Raw genomic sequence first — 20,317 nt, 5'->3', positions numbered from 1 at the left:
AAGTCATTACTGCAGATGAAGGAGGTCGCCCCACGTGCTCAGCATATTCCATCTCACTCAGGTGTTGATTCACCCCAAATGTTGTTATAGTGGACTATAGGGGATTAAGAGACAAAGATCTCTTAATCGCTTGGTAAAATCTGTCATTAAAGTGAACCCTCTTCTGGGGGTGAATTCTGTTCAATTAGTGTCTAACCGTTTTCTGATGGTAATAGGTGAACAGTTTTTTCATGTACATGAATAAATGCATAGGGATGATTGAAATAATATATGAGTGATTGATGTCAATCTTGGAAGTGTATAAAATGGCATTTGCAAGTCATACTGCCATAACAAAATGGCTTATGCTCAAGTTAATGTTCGATTTGTTGCGAACTCCCAAGGTGGACAGAACTTAATTTTCAACGGACACAGATTCCGATTTAAGAACAGAAGAAACACCACCATACATTGGCGTTTCTGCAGGAAGGGCTGTCCGGCGACAATCAACGCTGCACCCATTTTATGAATCTGACGGATAGTTATTTTCTCTATATAGACATGCAACAGACTATAGGTAAACCCCCCCTATTGTTACCCACTTAACCACGACTGACAACACCTGTACCCTATAACAATAGGTGAGGACACAGTGAGGTGTTCCCCCGCGGATATTAGCAGCAGTGTATGCTTATCGCGAGCTTACAACCAGCTTTTGATTCACCATTGTTAGCAATGATTCCAAGTTATGTGCATAACTGCGACTCGTAGCAGCCAGTGGTTGATATTGTGCCATGATTAACTTATAATGACGTGCAGTCAGCCAGATCACGCACTATCCGACCAGGGTTTCATATATCGTATGCAGAGTTGCGTCCCTTTGGCACGCCAGAAACCTATGATTTTTGGTTCGAATCGCGGTTCGCCCATATTATGTTTCTAGGTTTGCATCATCATACCCGTCCTCGTGGGTTTAACCAAAATGATAAACGTCTGAGACCCGAATCACTTCGGATTTTCCTCCTATTTCAATTTAACGTCGCTTCGGCATTATTTCAGCCATATAGCGACGATCCTCCCACATTAAGCTGACACGCCTTGATACAACTGGAATACTGTTAAAAGCCAACTCAATCACACACACGTGTATCGTACTCCCATGGCAAATCTCCGAGACATAATGTCAGTTCTTTCTGGGTTTATATTATTCTTTCATTTTTTTCTGTACCAATTTAGTATTTGTACAACTGAACACTCTTCTGTCGAACTCGAAGGGACCCGAGGAAAAGAACTTAACCGACAACAGAAAGTAGATGCCCAAATGTCATTCACAACACTGAGGAATCATAGGTTTTCTGCCCAAGGGACGCAACTCTACACAGCGAATCTCAGCGACTGGGCCACCCGTGCCCCCTTACCTGGTGACATATTAGTATGGAAAGCCCTAATATACAGTATACATATATTTTCCAATTTGTGCTTGTCTCCCCGTGACGATCCGGGTTAGAATTGGTTTTCAGCAACCAATGCTTGTCTCCCCATGAACATTCGGGTTAGAATTGGTCTTCAGCAACCCATGCTTGTCTTGAGGTAAGAGGCAACCAACGTGATGGGGTGGTCAGGCTCGCTGACTTGGTTGATGCATGTCATCGTATCCAAATTGCGTAGATCGATGCTCATGATGTAAATCACTGGTTTGTCTGGTCCAGATTGGATTATTTACATACCTCCGTCATATAGCTGTATGCGGCGTTAAACAAGTAAACATTCATCTGCATCCATCCACAAACAAACAATATAACCAACAAACATCAATCTGACGTCCTTCATTGAGTACCTATCGAATGACTCCATCATCTGTACCACTTTAAGCCTCAAACCAACGAGAAGAACACTTAACTATCGCACACACTACTGAACACAAGCAGACACACCAACCCTGATGACGAGATGTCTGTATCGTCGTATGTTTGAAGTCGCGTTGTAATTAACCGTGAAAATGCACCATGTGAGATCCAGTAAACCCTAACATTCTCAGCGTCCTTAAATATTTGCCAAATGAAGCGTTTGCACAACTCGTAGCCTCGCCTCAACAGCGTGGAAGATGACGTCGCACGCACAGCTGAACACAGGCAAAGACAAGGTGGTGCTTTTGTAGTTGTTTGTTTACGCATGTGGAACGTTTGGTTGTCGTAGTTGAACTCCTGTTCTCACTGACCGTGTCCAAGAATCTGACTTCAACATAACCAAAACATGGGGAGTATTGTGAGAATCAGAGCAAATCGGCCTCAGGACTTACTCACTTGAGTTTTACAGTCAGAAACAAACGTTGGACTCACCACTGTAGCTGTATTCCACAAACCCAACCTTCGACTGACCAAACAGCCGAGAACGGTCACGACTGACCTAGTCTAGTGGTAGAGCGTCCGCCCGGAGAGCGGAAGGTCCGGGGTTCGATCATACCAAAAGACGTTAAAATATGGTACTAGTTGTTACCCTGTCTGGCGTTCGGCATTAAGGAATAAAACAAGGACTGGACCGCTCGGAGTCAGTATACTGTGTCTGAGTGGGGTATTCATGTTAAACTGTGGCATGTTATCCCAGTGGGCTAGCACTATAAATCGGCATCAGCACGGACTAGTAGAAGCAGCCACACACACACACACGCACACGTGCATGCAAGTAAGTGCAATAAACTTGGACGCGACGTTAAACCCAATTTCATCTCACCTCAGTTTCTGACACATCTACTGGTTTGTGGCGCCCATATCCGCCCACTGCAGGCACTGTCTGTGTCAAGCATATTTACATATGTTAAAGTATGGCTGTGAAAAAATATTTCGTGAAATCCCAGAACAGTTCAGTAATTTCATGAAAACCCCGCTTTGGTCAGTGATTTCACGTAATACTTAAAATATTCAGGGATTTCAGGAATTCGTCCCTTGGGTACGCCAGAAACCTATGATTGTGGGTTCGAATCCTGGTTCTCCTCGATTATATTTCTAGGTATGTCAGCACCATAACCGTGCTCGATGGTTTCACCGAAATGGTAAACGTCGGAGGTCATATGACCAACAGAGATCAACCAATCAACGAGACACGTTGACAAACGTCTTGGTGAGGCTGCTTGCGGCAGTGGGAGTGAAATGGATTCTTCGGAATGTCATGATAAACTAATACCAGGTGATTTCCTACAGTCAGAGGATGTAAAAGAAATGTTGAGAGGCATAATATACAAACTTGAAAATTCAGTTAAGGACCAATCGTGTATTGATAACGCTTATAATTGCTGTGCTGATATTATCACCCAGGAAAAGTAAGAAAAGCTTCCAGGCAGCAGAAAAGGAATGGCGTAAGGCAAGTGGTATGTCTACGACAACTAAAACACCGATATATCTGGTTGAGGAAAGCGTTTGACAATTGTATTCAACCAGAGAAAAGACAATATAAAAGTCGGGTACATAAGGAACCGGAAAATATGTGTAAGGAGAACAGAGACGAGTTCTGGTGGAGGAAAGGAAAGGTCGGTATCGGTAGTGAACGCAGAAAACAAATACCAATGGACATCGTGCTGGAGAATGGATCAGTGTGTAAAGACAGAAAAGGTGCTTGAGAAGACTATGAAGGGTTATTAAACGGTACCAGTGACGGTAATGACGTTGTCGACAGTGTGGTGACCGCCTCCGCGGTCCAGTGGTAGAGCGTCCGCCCGGGGAGCGGAAGGTCCGGGGTTCGATCCCCGATACCAGGTGATTTCCTACAGTCAGAGGATGTAAAAGAAATGTTGAGAGGCATAATATACAAACTTGAAAATTCAGTTAAGGACCAATCGTGTATTGATAACGCTTATAATTGCTGTGCTGATATTATCACCCAGGAAAAGTAAGAAAAGCTTCCAGGCAGCAGAAAAGGAATGGCGTAAGGCAAGTGGTATGTCTACGACAACTAAAACACCGATATATCTGGTTGAGGAAAGCGTTTGACAATTGTATTCAACCAGAGAAAAGACAATATAAAAGTCGGGTACATAAGGAACCGGAAAATATGTGTAAGGAGAACAGAGACGAGTTCTGGTGGAGGAAAGGAAAGGTCGGTATCGGTAGTGAACGCAGAAAACAAATACCAATGGACATCGTGCTGGAGAATGGATCAGTGTGTAAAGACAGAAAAGGTGCTTGAGAAGACTATGAAGGGTTATTAAACGGTACCAGTGACGGTAATGACGTTGTCGACAGTGTGGTGACCGCCTCCGCGGTCCAGTGGTAGAGCGTCCGCCCGGGGAGCGGAAGGTCCGGGGTTCGATCCCCGACCGCGTCATACCAAAAGACGTTAAAAGATGGTACTTGTTGTTACCCTGTCTGGCGCTCGGCATTAAGGGGCTAAAACACGGACTGGTCGTCTCGGAGTCAGTATACAATGTCTGAGTGGGGTATTCATGTTAAACTGCGGCATGGTTTCTCAGTGGGCTAGAACTATAAATCGGCATCCGTCCGGACTAGTACAAACAGCCACACACACACACACACACACACACACACACACACGTGCATGCACGTCGCTATATAAGTGCAATAGTCCTGGACGCGACGTTAAACCCAATTTCACCTCACTTCACCTCGACAGTGTGGTTCCAGATGAGAATGGTTCACCAGAGGCTTTTAAAGAAGACATAACAATACCAGAAGTAAAGGCAGCCCTTAGAAAACCAAAAAATGGAAAGGCCCCCGGAGTCGACATTATCCCGACACAGCTACTAAGTGGGGAATTTACAGCTATATGGTTACATAAGCTTTTTAATATTTGCTTCCAAACATCACGAATTCCGGAACTGTGGTCAAAAGGGATCATCAACCCAATTCCTAAATCTTCAGCGTTGGATGCACGAGACCCGCTCAGCTACAGAGGGATTACACTTGCCCCAGTTTATTTTGGGATGCTTAATGCGCCACTCAACACATGGCTGAAAAGAATGACATTCTATCTGATGTACAAAATGGTTTCCGAAAAGGAAGATCAACGGTTGACCACATCTCATCATTGACAAGCATAACTGAAAAGAGAAAGTTATTGAGAAAGTCTACATTTACAGAGTTTGTTGATTTTAAAAAGGCGTATGATGGAGTTTATTATTATTATTATTATTCAGACAGATTTTATGGAGAATGTTAAATGAAGCGGGCATAGGTGGGAAAATGTTGCAAGCCATCATGTCGTTCTATTACAATGTGAAATGTTCTGTGTGCATTAATCACGTTTATACATCATGGTTCCCGTTGAGCAGAGGACTGAAACAGGGATGTCTTCTAGCACCTTCATTTAATATGTATGTTAATGACTTACTAAAGACCACCAACGAGCTTGGAAAGTAAATTCAAATTGGAAGTCACATATTGCTGCATTAGCTAATGCAGACGATATCGTTCTCTTGGCAGAAAATGCAGCAACTCCCTTATCAGCCCTGAACACAGGGTGTCAAAATAATAAGATGTATGTAAACACAGACAAAATCCAAGATTGTCCACTTTAGAGTGAGTGAGTGAGGTTTTACGCCGCTTTTAGCAATAATCCAGCAATATAACGGCGGGGGACACCAGAAATGGGCTTCACACATTGTACCCATGTCGGGAATCGAACCCGGGTCTTCGGCGTGACGAGCGAACGCTTTAACCACTAGGTTACCCGACCGCCCCTCCACTTTAGAGGTTCTAGCATTCCAAGAACAGCAACCGTATTCTATTGTGGTGATGTCGTATTAGGCGTTGAACTTTCGTATCATTATATCGGTGTGTGTTTAACCAAACACCTAGGCCGTAACGCACTGGCTAAATGAGCCTTGGGACTTCTTAATACAAAGGACTTGTAGGTATGCCTTTTAACGTTTATACCAAACTATACGACACTATGGTATGGTCGGTAATATGGGGAACGACAGAGCATTATGCTGTCAATGCTATCCACCATCGAACTCTTCGATTTTTCCTAGGACTTGGAAAATATGCACCGAACATTGCAATAAAAGGTGAAGTAGGTTAGATCCCGCCATATATCAGATCATGGACAACAGGGGCGGTCGGGTAGCCTAGTGGTTAAAGCGTTCGCTCGTCACGCCGAAAACCCGGGTTCGATTCCCGACATGGGTACAATGTGTGAAGCCCATTTCTGGTGTCCCCCGCCGTGATATTGCTGGAATATTGCTAAAAGCGGCGTAAAACCATACTCACTCACTCACTCATGGACAGCAGTCTCAAGACAATGGGCCAGACGTGTCAACACCCCAAACTGAAGGATAACTAAGAAGATATTGTGTGGTCAAGCGGCTGCAAGAGGAACGGGAATGTTAAGTGACATCATCTCTTGAGAGAATCGACATGGGACATTTTACAAGCATAAATACCTAAATTGAAACAAAGTTATTTGTTGTAAAGGTGCAAGAACGCCTTATGTTGGAATATAAGACTAAATGGAGGTACAATTTATTGTTGGAGTAAGGAAACCGTGGAAGAAACAAACTAAGAAGCTACAGGTTGTTTAAAAAAGTGTAACAAAGAAAACACGTGGAATACCCTCTCTACCGTGCTGTAGGCTCTCTGGCTCAGATGCGGAGTGGCGCCTTTGAAGATAGAGACTGGACGTTTCACATACATACCACCAGAAGAGAGATGTTGCTTTAATTGTACAGGCCAGGTGGAAGACGAGATCCAGGTTTTACTTATCTGCCCTTAATACGACGTGAGGGCTGATCTTCTTAATCGCTGTAATCTTAAATTTATTAATTTTGATAATTACTCTTATAGTGAAAAGTTTACACAGATTTTCTCAAACGTTGATTTTATTTCTTACGTGGCCAAAACCTGCCATAACATTTTAGCAAAGCGACGTTCCACTTTATATCATTGATGTATATTGTAATGACATATTGCACCTCGTAAGTCGTCTAGCGACTGGTTGTAGAATTTTATTTTTATACTTCTCTTGATATATTGTAACTGTATTGTACGAGTGAGACCAAAAACAATAAAACTGCTGTTAAGGAAAGAATGTTTCCCGTGAAAACGTAAATAAATATTGACTGTGTTTTGAAAAAAAGCTACACAACGGATACACCATCGTTTTACAGTTGTACGCCGTAGTTATTTTGGTACGGTTATAATAGTCTCTTAAAGGGACTACAACACATGGTCCAATGGTCACTGGCGGTTTAGGTCTCGATGTCATACACACCGTGAAAACAACAATCCACATATTGTAAGCACACAATCCGCACATTGTAAGCACATAATCCGCATATTATAAGTACACAGTCCGCACACTGTAAGCACACAATCCGCACACTGTAAGTACACAGTCCACATATTGTAACCAAACAATCCACATATCGTACGCACACAATCCGCACATTGTTAGCACACAGTCCGCACATTGTAAGTACACAGTCTGCTTATTGTAACCAAACAGTCCGCACATTGTAAGCACACAATCCGCACATTGTAACCAAACAGTCCGCACATTGTAAGCACACAATCCGCACATTGTAACCAAACAGTCCGCACATTGTAAGCACACAATCCGCACACTGTTCGCACATTGTAACCAAACAGTCCGCACATTGTAAGCACACAATCCGCACACTGTCCGCACATTGTAACCAAACAGTCCGCACATTGTAAGCACACAATCCGCACATTGTAACCAAACAGTCCGCACATTGTAAGCACACAATCCGCACATTGTAAGCACACAATCTGCACAATGTAAGCACACAGTGTAACCTCACAAGTCGCACACTGAAAACACACAGTCCGCACATTGTAAGTACACAGTCCGCACATTGTAAGTACACAATCCGCACACTGTAACCAAACAGTCCGCACATTGTAACCAAACAATCCGCACATTGCAACCACTGAATCCACATAATGTAACCAAACAATCAACATTATTTCACCCTTCAATCCACATAATGTCACCCTTCAATCCACATAATGTAACCACTCAATCCACATTTGGTAACCACACGTTGCACGTATACAAACCACATAGATCGGCTGTTTCGAGCATGGCTAATTAAAGATATGCTTCAGTCAAATTCAGGAATCGTTTTCAGCTTGCTCACAGTCCACCAATCGTATTTTAAACAGGAAAATAATAACCACACAGAGTAAATATTACATCTTTTATTCATCTTTATTCCCGGGAGAAATAAATTAGAACCTTTTGAATCTATTGTCGTTGTTTTACTTTTACCCTGAATGAAACTGCTCGACACAACAGTGAGTATGGTTTTACGCCGCACACAATATGGCGTTGGGGACCCCATGGATGAGCATGTATATGTTTAATGCCATAAGTTTCCAGGAAGAAATATATTCACTTATTTTCACAAACCAAACTGATTGTTTTTTTAATATGCGGCGAAAAACGCCAAACGTCTTTGAAATTACATCAACCAGTATAGCCAAGAGCAGGTAGTAACACAAATAATTTTAGCCCTCGGTGATGCATAGCAACGCCAGGCATCAGTTGAATGTCTACACTACACAAGCTTTACTCGCTTGGACTGGAACTTCATAATAGACAAGTATGAATTATTGTTTGCATCCCACACCTCTCGGTACCCAGTGATGGATGTGAGTGCCAGTACAATCAAAATATCTCCTTCATTTTGAACTGATGTTCTGTAATAAAACAGACCTGAGCCAAAGAATTGAAATAAACAGGTAGCGGTTTAATATTGGCCTACTTCCATGACAGCTAAAGACGATATAACAAAACAAACTAATAAATAATAAAACCATTTTAGATGATTGTGTCCTTGGGAAGTATAGCTTGATATATAACATTCGCTGGTTTTATCCTTGTTGTGTGACGACGATCAACACTGGCTGGCTCAATTTAAACCCCGATTTGAATCCCCCTTTGTACCAAGGGAGACAACACCGCCGTAACTGCTTTGTTGGTTCTTTTTCACGATCCGACGCTTTCGCTCTGATGTTTTTTAGGGAAACTAATAATAGTATTGCGAGGGAAATTATTCACAGCTGAAATGAATTATTGCAAGAAACATAAGTTGATGATTCTTATTGCAAAATCAATTCTTTTGTGTCAATTTCGGTAACTCATCCTTAACTGTATTCTATATTTTTCAACACGTATTTTAGCAAATATCTGGAAAAATAAACGTAATTTTTTCAAATTAAATAAAACATCAATAATATCATTACATATAACATAAATTATTGCGCATGCACGAGGACAGGGGAAACAAACACAAACATGAAAATTATGTCATTGGAATATCAAAAATAAATATTATGTTGTGTTGTTTTACTACAAAAAAAAACATACACTCGCTTGTTACTTCTGCACACAACGCTCACGGATGTAACGTATACTACTCAAAAGAAGTTAAAGAACGTCGATTCTTTCATATGACAACAGTAGTATATTTGAGTGGTATATTTGTGTGTCAGTCTATGACGGTTGTATATATTCATATAGACAATATATTCTGTACGAGGTGACCGATGAGTTGGATTCTGGAGACAAGCTTTAGCATTGCATATTTTCAACCATTAACAAGACCAATTCATCTCTGAGGAGCTGAAATGAGACAACGTATAATATACATTACTGTATAAAGCGTATGACCAAAATGAACGTACTGACATTTCTAAAAAAACACACACAAATTCCTGAATATTTTCACTTGGAACACATCGTCTCCTCAGCGTAAAATACATTGAGTACGGCATAGGTGTTAGAAACTGCCCTACAATACACGTATATGAACCCAGTAATTATGAAAAGGTATCACAGAGAATGGTTTGATGAATATAATGAGTTCATTCTGCGGATCACACTTATTGTCGTCATTCATCCCGCCTTGGTGTAAACACCATCCACCTCCACCGTCTTTTTTTACCAGTGATGTTGAAAAACGAACAATGTGATTTCTGATATCACTCCAAAGTCCTGGATTTCCTTGGAATCCATATAATCAAAACAGCACCCAAATCTGGCGAAAAACAGCACTTCTTCCAAATCTGACGCCTTTGACGATCAGACGAGTAACATTTTCTCCACATGCAAGGCACGCTTTCAGAAGAACTTCGCTCCGGAAGGGGAGGCAACTCCGTCCGCCTCAAGTGTCTCGGGAATGAAGAACAATTTCACTCCCTTGACTTGCTTCCATTTCGTCAAATGTCTGAAATAAATATTTTAATACTTATATTCATGCTCAAACAAACCAATAAACGACATGCGGGGCGAATGATCAGTTGTACAGATTAAACATTAAACAATTTTTTAATCTGAAAATAACTGCCGGAAATAATATGAAGGTATGCACCCATGTTTAATGGTGGCTAAAATAAAACCAACAAGAAATGGTTATTCTATGGTGATATTGGTTGGTTGGTTGGTTGTTTAACGCCGCACTCAGCAATATTCCAGCTATATGACGGCGGTCTGTAAATAATCGAGTTTGGACCAGACGACCCAGTGATTGATATCATGAGCATCGATCCACGCAATTGGGATCGATGACATGCATCAATCAAGTCAGCGAGCCTGACCACCCGATCCCGTTAGTCGCCTTTTACGACAAGCATAGTCATCTTAATTTGAAACGTATAGTTGTGTTTAGGACCTTAAGTTTGCCGTGTTTCAGCCTACTGACGTTTTCATAACGTAAAAAGTTTTTAGATCTGACATAATTTTCAAGTATATACAAGAACTTTCTTTTGCCCTGCAGTTTACATCAACGGAGACTATTAAAAATGCTTCTCACATCAGCACGTTAATATTTTAATACAGCAAAAACAAACATATGGGAAATAACCAAGATCTACCTGGATCAAATTATCCAGACCCGACAGAAACCCGTCTTCATGGTTTCCCAGTTGCCATGGTGATCGATGATTTAACATCATTTTGGCCTCAACAGGAATGGTTTTAGCAAAGTCTATCATCCAAACCCCAGCATGTCCTTGCTTGTCATAGAGGAATAACAGCGAACCCCCAATGACCTGAAAATAATATTATTTGGTAAAAACACGTACAATTATTATGGCATAAGCAGGATCGATAATAATCAAGAGTCAGTGATTAATGCATCACTTTCACAAGGAATAGACGGTTCGATTACGCCCATTTCTAGTGTGAATGTGAAAATGCCGTACTGTTGCTAAAGCGGCGTACAATCTTACCCACTCCCATTCACTTACTCACATAAACTATGTTTTTGTTTGTTTGTTGTTTAACGCCGCACTCAGCAATGTTCCCGCTACATGACGACGGCCTGCATATAATCGAACCTGGACCAGACAATCCAGTGATTGACATCATGAGCATCGATCAACGCAATTGGGATACGATGCCACAGAGTTAGCACAGGTGAAGGGCTTGTTTAACCTGTAACTTCGGTCACCTGATTTAAGAGATGCGTGTCTCGCCATGTGCGGGTGAATGTAGTTTTACGCCGCAGTTAGCAACATGCAAGCTATAGCACGGGGGCCTATAGAAGTCATGTCAACTTACAGCGCCCTACCTGTCACTCCCCTTGCCAGGTAACATGATTACAGGGAACTATTTGTTTGTTTGTTTGATTGTTTGTTTGTTTGTTGTTTAACGCCGCACTCCCCAATATTCCAGCTGTATGGCGGCGGTCTGTAAATAATCGAACCTGGACCAGACAATCCAGTGATTGACATCATGAGCATCGATCAACGCAATTGGGATACGATGCCACAGAGTTAGCACAGGTGAAGGGCTTGTTTAACCTGTAACTTCGGTCACCTGATTTAAGAGATGCGTGTCTCGCCATGTGCGGGTGAATGTAGTTTTACGCCGCAGTTAGCAACATGCAAGCTATAGCACGGGGGCCTATAGAAGTCATGTCAACTTACAGCGCCCTACCTGTCACTCCCCTTGCCAGGTAACATGATTACAGGGAACTATTTGTTTGTTTGTTTGATTGTTTGTTTGTTTGTTGTTTAACGCCGCACTCCCCAATATTCCAGCTGTATGGCGGCGGTCTGTAAATAATCGAACCTGGACCAGACAATCCAGTGATTGACATCATGAGCATCGATCAACGCAATTGGGATACGATGCCACAGAGTTAGCACAGGTGAAGGGCTTGTTTAACCTGTAACTTCGGTCACCTGATTTAAGAGATGCGTGTCTCGCCATGTGCGGGTGAATGTAGTTTTACGCCGCAGTTAGCAACATGCAAGCTATAGCACGGGGGCCTATAGAAGTCATGTCAACTTACAGCGCCCTACCTGTCACTCCCCTTGCCAGGTAACATGATTACAGGGAACTATTTGTTTGTTTGTTTGATTGTTTGTTTGTTTGTTGTTTAACGCCGCACTCCCCAATATTCCAGCTGTATGGCGGCGGTCTGTAAATAATCGAACCTGGACCAGACAATCCAGTGATTGACATCATGAGCATCGATCAACGCAATTGGGATACGATGATATGTATAAACAAGGTCAGCGAGCCTGACCACCCGATCCCGCTAGTATTCCCACAAGCACGGATTTCTGAAAACCTATTCTAACCCGGGTCTTTACCGGGAGACAAACATGGGTTGATGAAGACAAATTCTAACCCGGACCTTCACAGACCCATAAAGTACGTATATACGAATCAGCACAAATTGAGGCTTTATCGTCATCACGTGAAACTCACCTCGTGTGTCTTGAAAAAGTTGGATCTTTCAAATCTGTCTCGGATATCTTTTAGCCGTGCACACAGAGGCTTGATTACCATGGGACAGAAGTGGGTGAACTTGGTGACGGTGGCCTTGACCTGGTCTGTAGTTTTCACCTTCTTCAAGTTGGTGTTCGTGTCCTCGCCCGCCATCTGGAAAATACACACATACGGTCACGTGCATTGTCAACCTGCCCGTCAGAGTGAGTGAGTGAGTGTGGTTTTACACCGATTTTAGCAATATTCCAGCAATATCACGGCGGGGGACACCAGAAATGGGCTTCACACATTGTACCCATGTCGGGAATCAAACCCGGGTCTTTGGCGTGACGAGCGAACGCTTTAACCACTAGGCTACCCGACCGCCCCGCCCATCAGAGTGATTGAGTTTAGTTTAAGACGGCTTTGAACAATATTCCAGTTATATCAGGGCGTGTCAGCTTAATGTGGGACGAAACGAAGTGATGCAGGTCTCAGACGTTTACCACTTTGGTGTAACCCACGAGCAAGGGTATGGCGCTGGCAAACCTAGAAACATAAACGGGGCGAACCGGGATTCGAACCCAAAATCACAGGTTTCAGGCGTGCCTAAGGAATTCAACTCTGTACAGCGATTTGCTGTGCCTTAGATGACTGGGCCACCCGTGGCCCAAACATTCCCAGAAATGGCCACGACTCCAACACACTCTATTGTCCCCGAGCTGGCTGAGCATGTAGGGGCATATCAATGAACAAAAAGTCAATAAAAAAACGTTGTGAAGACATAGGAGACCTGTATCTCTATTATCACTTTGTGACATAGGCTAATACATTAAACTACGGTTATAACGAACTAAGTTTAGCTCGTTATAACCGTAGTTCGTTATAAGCATATATACGCCGTGATATAACTGGAATACTGTTAAAAGCGGCGTTAAACCAAACTCACTCACTTTAAGCATATATACAGCATAACTACAGCATAACTACAGCAAATAGTCGGGACCAAAACGTAAGTTCGTTATATCCGTCAGTTCGTTATAAGCGTGTTCGTTTTAACCACAGTTTACTGTATCATCTACTCACCCTCACTGCATCAATCCGGAAACCAAGATCAGCTGTTGAACTTTCTCTTTCCCTGAACTGAAACAGAAAAGAGAGCTGTAGTCTATGGAACCAAAGTTTTTTAGCCTTAAAACCACGTGGTTAAGAGCAGATAAGTTATTCAAAGCATATTAGCACTTTTCCAACATCATAACAACAGGCAAACCAGAGCTGGGCTTTACACATTGTAACCATGTGGGGCTCGAACCTGGTCGCTGGGCGTGACGAGCGAACGCTTTACCGCTAGGCTACTCCACTGCCTTAAGAGTATAAAGTCCCTCACAAAGATTATGAAGATGAAACAGCCATACGCCTGATTATATATTACTTATTAATCTTAATTTCCAAGCCAACTGGGGGCACGGGTGGCCCAGTCGTCTAAGGCACCGCGATTCGCTGTGCAGGGTTGCGTCCCATGGGCACGCCAGAAACCTATGATTGTGGGTTCGAATCCCGGTTCGCCCCGATTATGTTTCTAGGTTTGTCAGCACAATACCCGTGCTCGTGGGTTTCACCGAAGTGGTAAACGTCTGAAATCTGCATCACTTGGGGCTTTCCTCCCACATTAAGCTGACATGCCGCGATATCACTGGAAAAAGCTGTTACTGTTAAAAGCGGTGTTAAACCCAACTCACTCACTCACTCCAAGCCAACTGTAATGCGAGGATGGCAAAGTATAGGAACTAAGATCAAAGCTCGCTTTGTAGAACGTCCTATATAACAACAGGTGGTGCTGTAGTATGCGCGGCCTAGTCTGTCTATAGCCTGTTATAGGACGTGGCGCAGCAGGTACGTGTTCGCCTGACCCACCTGCATGTATCTGAGTTTTGTGATGGCTTCCTGCTCCCGTTCCGCTGGTGTTGGTGCATCAGGATCTAGCTTCACCATCTTCTCGTACAAATCCTTCCTCAACACAGGGTTCTTCACCTCAGACTCTAGGAATGTTCTGAAACATCAACAGTTACTCAATCATGCTGTTTTGTTTGTTTGTCTGTTAAATGTTTAACGCAGCACTTAATGTTCCAGCTGAATAGCCTTATATAGCGACTGGCGTGCAAGTGTGTGTGTGGCTGCTGGTACTAGTCCGGACTCATGACGGCTTTTCATTGGTTGAGTGAGTATGGTTTTACTCGCTTTCAGCAATATTCCAAAAGTCAGACACAGTAAACCAACTCGGAGCCAAAAGGTCCTTGTTTTATCCCCATATGCCGAGCGCCAGGTTGAATAACGAGTACCATATGTGGTATGACGCGACTGGGGATCGAAGCCACGTCGTTCCGCTCACCAGGAAGACGTTCTACCCACGAGGCCACCAAGGCAATCAGTGGTAGAAAAATCTTAATATTGGCAATACGTGGTGTGGCAGTCGTGCACTACCAGGTTGAGACCCCTGATGTATTTCAAGTCTTTCTTTTTGTATTTTTGATAACCTAGGTCGTATAATATGTTCAAAACATTATAGGTATATAGTAGTCATCGTGCGGCGGAATTGTGTTTAAAATAACAAACACTAATCTCTTGGAGGGGTGACTAGCGCTGACGTAAGTAGCGAGTTGGAGACGTAACAGATCTGAGCGGATCGCCTTGAGTGAAAATCTATACCACCTGTGTTGACCATTGGTCTGGAAATCACTTTTGCGATAACTATTGATATTGAAAGAAACTATTGCGATAACTATTGAAATTGCAAGCAACTACTACGATAAATATCGATAGTATCAGTGTTTCATTTTAGATGGATTTAAGAGTTGAATTAAACCTTGGAACTGAAGTTTCCTATGAATGTGTTAACCACAACAACAAATAAAAAATAATGTTTGAGATATGACTGATTTGTTTGATTTTTTTACCCTAATGATTTAAGAAAAAGAAACTTCCAGATTACCATGTGTAAATTACTACCACTCGTGATCAAAAGAAAATCAAATTTGAACAGCATTGCATGTACAATCGAAACAATCGATATTCTTAACTGAAATCAATACTATTGATCGGAAACTGATTTAACAATCGATTTATTGACTTAAGCGCTTACCAATGGCAATATATAGAAATTTCGATTTATCGTGACACACCTAATACCAACACACACGTTCGCATGAAGTAAGTCGGTACTAAATGACTAAAAGATTTGATTACAGCGCGGTTATTTTTGTAGTATTTTGCCAGGTAATATATTCAAACTGTCAGTTCATATGACCCATTACACAGGAATGTTGGAATAAACACATCTAATGGACGTTGACGTTGCATAGCCACGCCTTCAGTCAATCAACCGTCACACGTCACACACACCTGCATTCTGGGTTACCTCCCATGCGTCACTCACCTCTTTCCCATCTTGACGTCCATGATGTTGGGGTTACAGAAGTGATGCAGGAGGTCTTCCATCTCAATGAAGACTAGGCCCGCGTTAAGGAAACATTACCAGGTAGAATGAGTTGGGTATAAGGCCGCTTAAAACACTATTACATTAACACCAATATCAGACAGGTATGGAAGAAACTGTATATATGCTTATAACGAACTACGGTTATTACGAACTAAATTAGAGGTCCCTTTGAGTTCGTTATAACCGTAGTTTACTATAAATGCATTCTGCCAGAACAACGCGAATGCGTCTATGCATGGGACCCATTACATTTATATGGATAGTAGTTCCGAGACAAGCAGAGGCCATAAATCCCAGAACAACGAAATCGAAGACGATACAGCTAGTTCCACAATTAATAAGATAATCGGATAATAAAAGACAATATTTCACAAACGATATCAGAGTTCTCATCCTTCATGCACAATAGTTGTATTGTTATGGTCAAAAGGATACACTCTCCGTTGTATTCGACCTCCCTACTGAAGAATGGGATGATCGGCTCTGTAATGGGATCGTCCATCAGGGCTTCATAGGCCTTGGTTTCGTGGTTTTCCTTGGCTATCCGTTTCTTCCAGACTGTGTTGGGACCAGCAGGGGCGAAGGACCCTAGAACACAATACAGACCCTACTTAGATCTGCACTGTTGTACCGCCATCACGCCACAATGTTGGCGTGTTGGTTTTTCAGCCTCAGTTATATAAGTGAGTGAGTGAGTGAGTTGGGTTTAACGCCGCTTTTAACAGTTTTCCAGTTATATCGCGGCGTGTTAGCTTAATGTGGGCGGAAAGCCCGAAGTGATGCAGGTCTCAGACGTTTACCACTTCGGTGAAACCTACGAGCACGGGTATGGTGCTGACAAACCTCGAAACATAATCGGGGCGAACCGGGATTCGAACCCACAATCAAAGGTTTCTGGCGTGCCTAAGGGACGCAACTCTGCACAGCGAATCGCGGCGCCTTAGACGACTGGGCAACCCGTGCTCCCCTCAGTGATATAAACCGATACCCCTGGGATCATATTCACATGCACTGGACCTGCATCACTTGGGCCATCTGAGTGAGTCACTTGGGTTTCAACACCGCTTCCAACAACGTTTGAGTTACATCACGGCGTGTCAGCTTGATGTGGGAGGCAAGCCTAAAGTGATCCACTTTGGTGAAACCCACAAGCATGAGGTGGTGACACAGGAATATAGTCAGGACGAATGGACTCGCACCCATGACCATTGGTTTCTGGCTCGCCTAAGGGACGCAACTCTGCTCAGCGAATTGCGGCGCCTTACACGACTGGACCACCCGTGCCCCCTCCCCCTCCCATCGGAACCTAACACGTCGTGGTTATTGACGTAGAGCTCAAAGTCTTTAACCAAACTCACTCACACGAAAAATAGGAATGACACATCCCGCTTATATATGTCAAACGTTCTCAACGTTAAGGACAAGGTGAGTATGAAAGTCTATTCAGCGGAAGCAGGGACCTGCGTTCCACAAATACCAACTGTCAAGCTGAGACGAAACCACATTAGTACACGTGCACTGCCAGGAAGATACGCAATGTCTTCCAAAAGCGAAGAACACACAGCAGCTCATGACTCCAGGTGCTTTCTCTACAGCAACGGGGACGGTCGGGTAGCCTAGTGGTTAAAGCGTTCGCTCGTCACGCCGAAGACCCGGGTTCGATTCCCGACATTGGCACAATGTGTGAAGCCCATTTCTGGTGTCCTCAGCCGTGATGTTGCTGGAATATTGCTAAAAGCGGCGTAAAACCAAACCAAACTCACTCACTCACTCTACAGCAACCGTTGCACCCGAGTCATGCGTATACAGCAATATACTGCACGTATTTTTTATGACAACTTCATCAGGTCGACACTGGCCTTACATCACCAACTTGCACACGGGCATGCATATTTGCGTTGTCTCACGACCATCTGAACTATTGGTGTCTCACCTGGGTGGCCTGCCACCTGTATCCACGAATTCTTCCTGTTCTTGAGAATGGCATCACTGGCGGGTGCGGTCAGATCAAGGGCGGTCTGAAATACAATAGTAGAAGTTTAACATCGTTGTGGGCTGAGACAATGAAACCTTTACATATCCCACCGTGAGCATGGATAGCAGTGTGACATACACACAACACAGTTCAGTATACACTGGCCTATGGCCTTAGTATACACCACTGAATGGCATCAATATACACCACTGTATGACATCAGTATACCCCACTGTATGGCATCAGTATACACCATAGTATGGCATCAGTATACACAACACAGTTCAGTATACACCACTGTATGGCATCAGTATACACCACTGTATGGCATCAGTATACACCACTGTATGGCATCAGTATACACCACTGTATGGAATCAGTATACCCCACTGTATGGCATCAGTATACACCATAGTATGGCATCAGTATACACAACACAGTTCAGTATACACCACTGTATGGCATCAGTATACACCACTGTATGGCATCAGTATACACCACTGTATGGCATCAGTATACCCCACTGTATGGCATCAGTATACACCAATGTATGGCATCAGTATACACCACTGTATGGCATCAGTATACACCACTGTATGGCATCAGTATACCCCACTGTATGGCCTTAGTATACACCACTGTATGGCATCAGTATACACCAATGTATGGCATCAGTATACACCACTGTATGGCATCAGTATACACCACTGTATGGCATCAGTATACACCATTGTATGGCATCAGTATACACCACTGTATGGCATCAGTATACACCACTGTATGGCCTTAGTATACACCACTGTATGGCATCAGTATACACCATAGTATGGCATCAGTATACACCACTGTATGGCATCAGTATACACCACTGTATGGCATCAGTATACACCACTGTATGACATCAGTTGAACCACTGTATGGCATCAGTATACACCACTGTATGACATCAGTATACACCACTGTACGGCATCAGTATACACCAAATATAACTCTCAGTGGCCGGGAATAGGTGGGTAAATAGTGGGTAAAAGTGACACATTAAACCCCAAAATACCCTTAGTTGTCGTGAATCGGCACTGTGAGTAAAAGTGACACATAAACACCTAGGTTTATCCCACAACGTTCCGGCTAGTGACAAACCAAACCAGCTGGCGTTTACTTGAAATTACTATTCCGACAAAACTATTCTAAATACTACATAACATGTACTGACATTGCGAAAATATATACACAGGACGCCAGCGCCATGCTAGCCACTGAACCAGGTTATGGGGAAGGTTATAAGGAAGACAACAGTGACGAGACCTGAATAATGTACACAGTGAAACCCCCTTAATCCGGAAACCCCGGGTGATTACAGCTTTGAACGATATCGTCCTGATTGATGAGGGTGCACTGTTCATTTCGGGTGGTGGGGTAGCCTTTTGAATAAAACGTTCGCTTGTCACGCTGAAAGCCCGGGTTCGATTCTACATAGGCCCACTTCTAGTGTCCCCTACTCGTACATTGCTACATCTATTATTGCTCGGGTGATCTTTGAATGAGATATGGTGTAAGACGTCAAACAAGTACCAGACAATAATCAAACCACCAAGTCTCACTGCGCTACAATATGTCACGGACGCAATGGTACAGTTGGCCATGAAGCTATTTATAATAAAAGCGCCGCCTCAACGCATCCTTCTTACAGTTTCATAGTCTGGGTCAGATTCCTCATAACCCCCCCCCCCCCCCCCCCCCCCCCCCCCCCCCCCCCCAGCCAGAATAGAATATATTGAGATTTATCACCGAAGCCTCTGTCGTCTATATATACCAGTCCTATATGTCAGCAAGAGATGGATTTATACATTTGGTACCGTTTAACCGTCTCTCTTCCAAGGTGAATATATACAGTGAATACTAAACACCATACATACCCAAGATAGAAACTCGGCTCCTGGTTGCATGGACAATGTTAAATGGAGGTCTGTGTTTGTAAATGTTGTGCGGTGATAAGAGAATACAAGCATACGATCCTAATAGAAATATCGATAAAATCACAGCGGTCGTTAATGTGGTGTTAAAATGACACACCCTCACCAGAAGGAGCCATCAAACGCAGTGGTGTGCAGCCGACATATACTGACTGTAATGCTAGACCCTATAAATTAGTGTTCTCTTGTGACCCTAAC

The 20,317-nt window shown here is 43.1% G+C and overlaps 1 protein-coding gene across 11 annotated transcripts in view; it reads right to left on the bottom strand.

Moving 5' to 3' along the window:
* Positions 1–8,138: 8,138 nt before the first annotated feature.
* The window catches only part of LOC124114760 (inositol-trisphosphate 3-kinase homolog), an 84,852-nt gene continuing 72,673 nt past the window's right edge, over positions 8,139–20,317 (bottom strand). For all 11 annotated transcript variants that reach the window (XM_046475551.2, XM_046475559.2, XM_046475568.2 and 8 more), the window contains 8 exons: positions 18,105–18,189; positions 16,607–16,759; positions 16,109–16,181; positions 14,590–14,725; positions 13,762–13,818; positions 12,676–12,849; positions 10,830–11,006; positions 8,139–10,183 (listed from right to left, as the gene is read on the bottom strand). In XM_046475551.2, coding sequence (XP_046331507.1) covers positions 10,121–10,183; positions 10,830–11,006; positions 12,676–12,849; positions 13,762–13,818; positions 14,590–14,725; positions 16,109–16,181; positions 16,607–16,759; positions 18,105–18,189 — 918 coding nt within the window. In that variant the 3' untranslated portion in view covers positions 8,139–10,120. The remainder of the gene's footprint in view (positions 10,184–10,829; positions 11,007–12,675; positions 12,850–13,761; positions 13,819–14,589; positions 14,726–16,108; positions 16,182–16,606; positions 16,760–18,104; positions 18,190–20,317) is intronic.

This window comes from Haliotis rufescens, unplaced genomic scaffold, assembly GCF_023055435.1.
Source record: "Haliotis rufescens isolate VD_foot unplaced genomic scaffold, xgHalRufe1.0.p SCAF_4, whole genome shotgun sequence".
In the NCBI taxonomy this organism is placed as follows: domain Eukaryota; kingdom Metazoa; phylum Mollusca; class Gastropoda; order Lepetellida; family Haliotidae; genus Haliotis; species Haliotis rufescens.
This window is presented reverse-complemented; position numbering and strand designations above follow the sequence as displayed.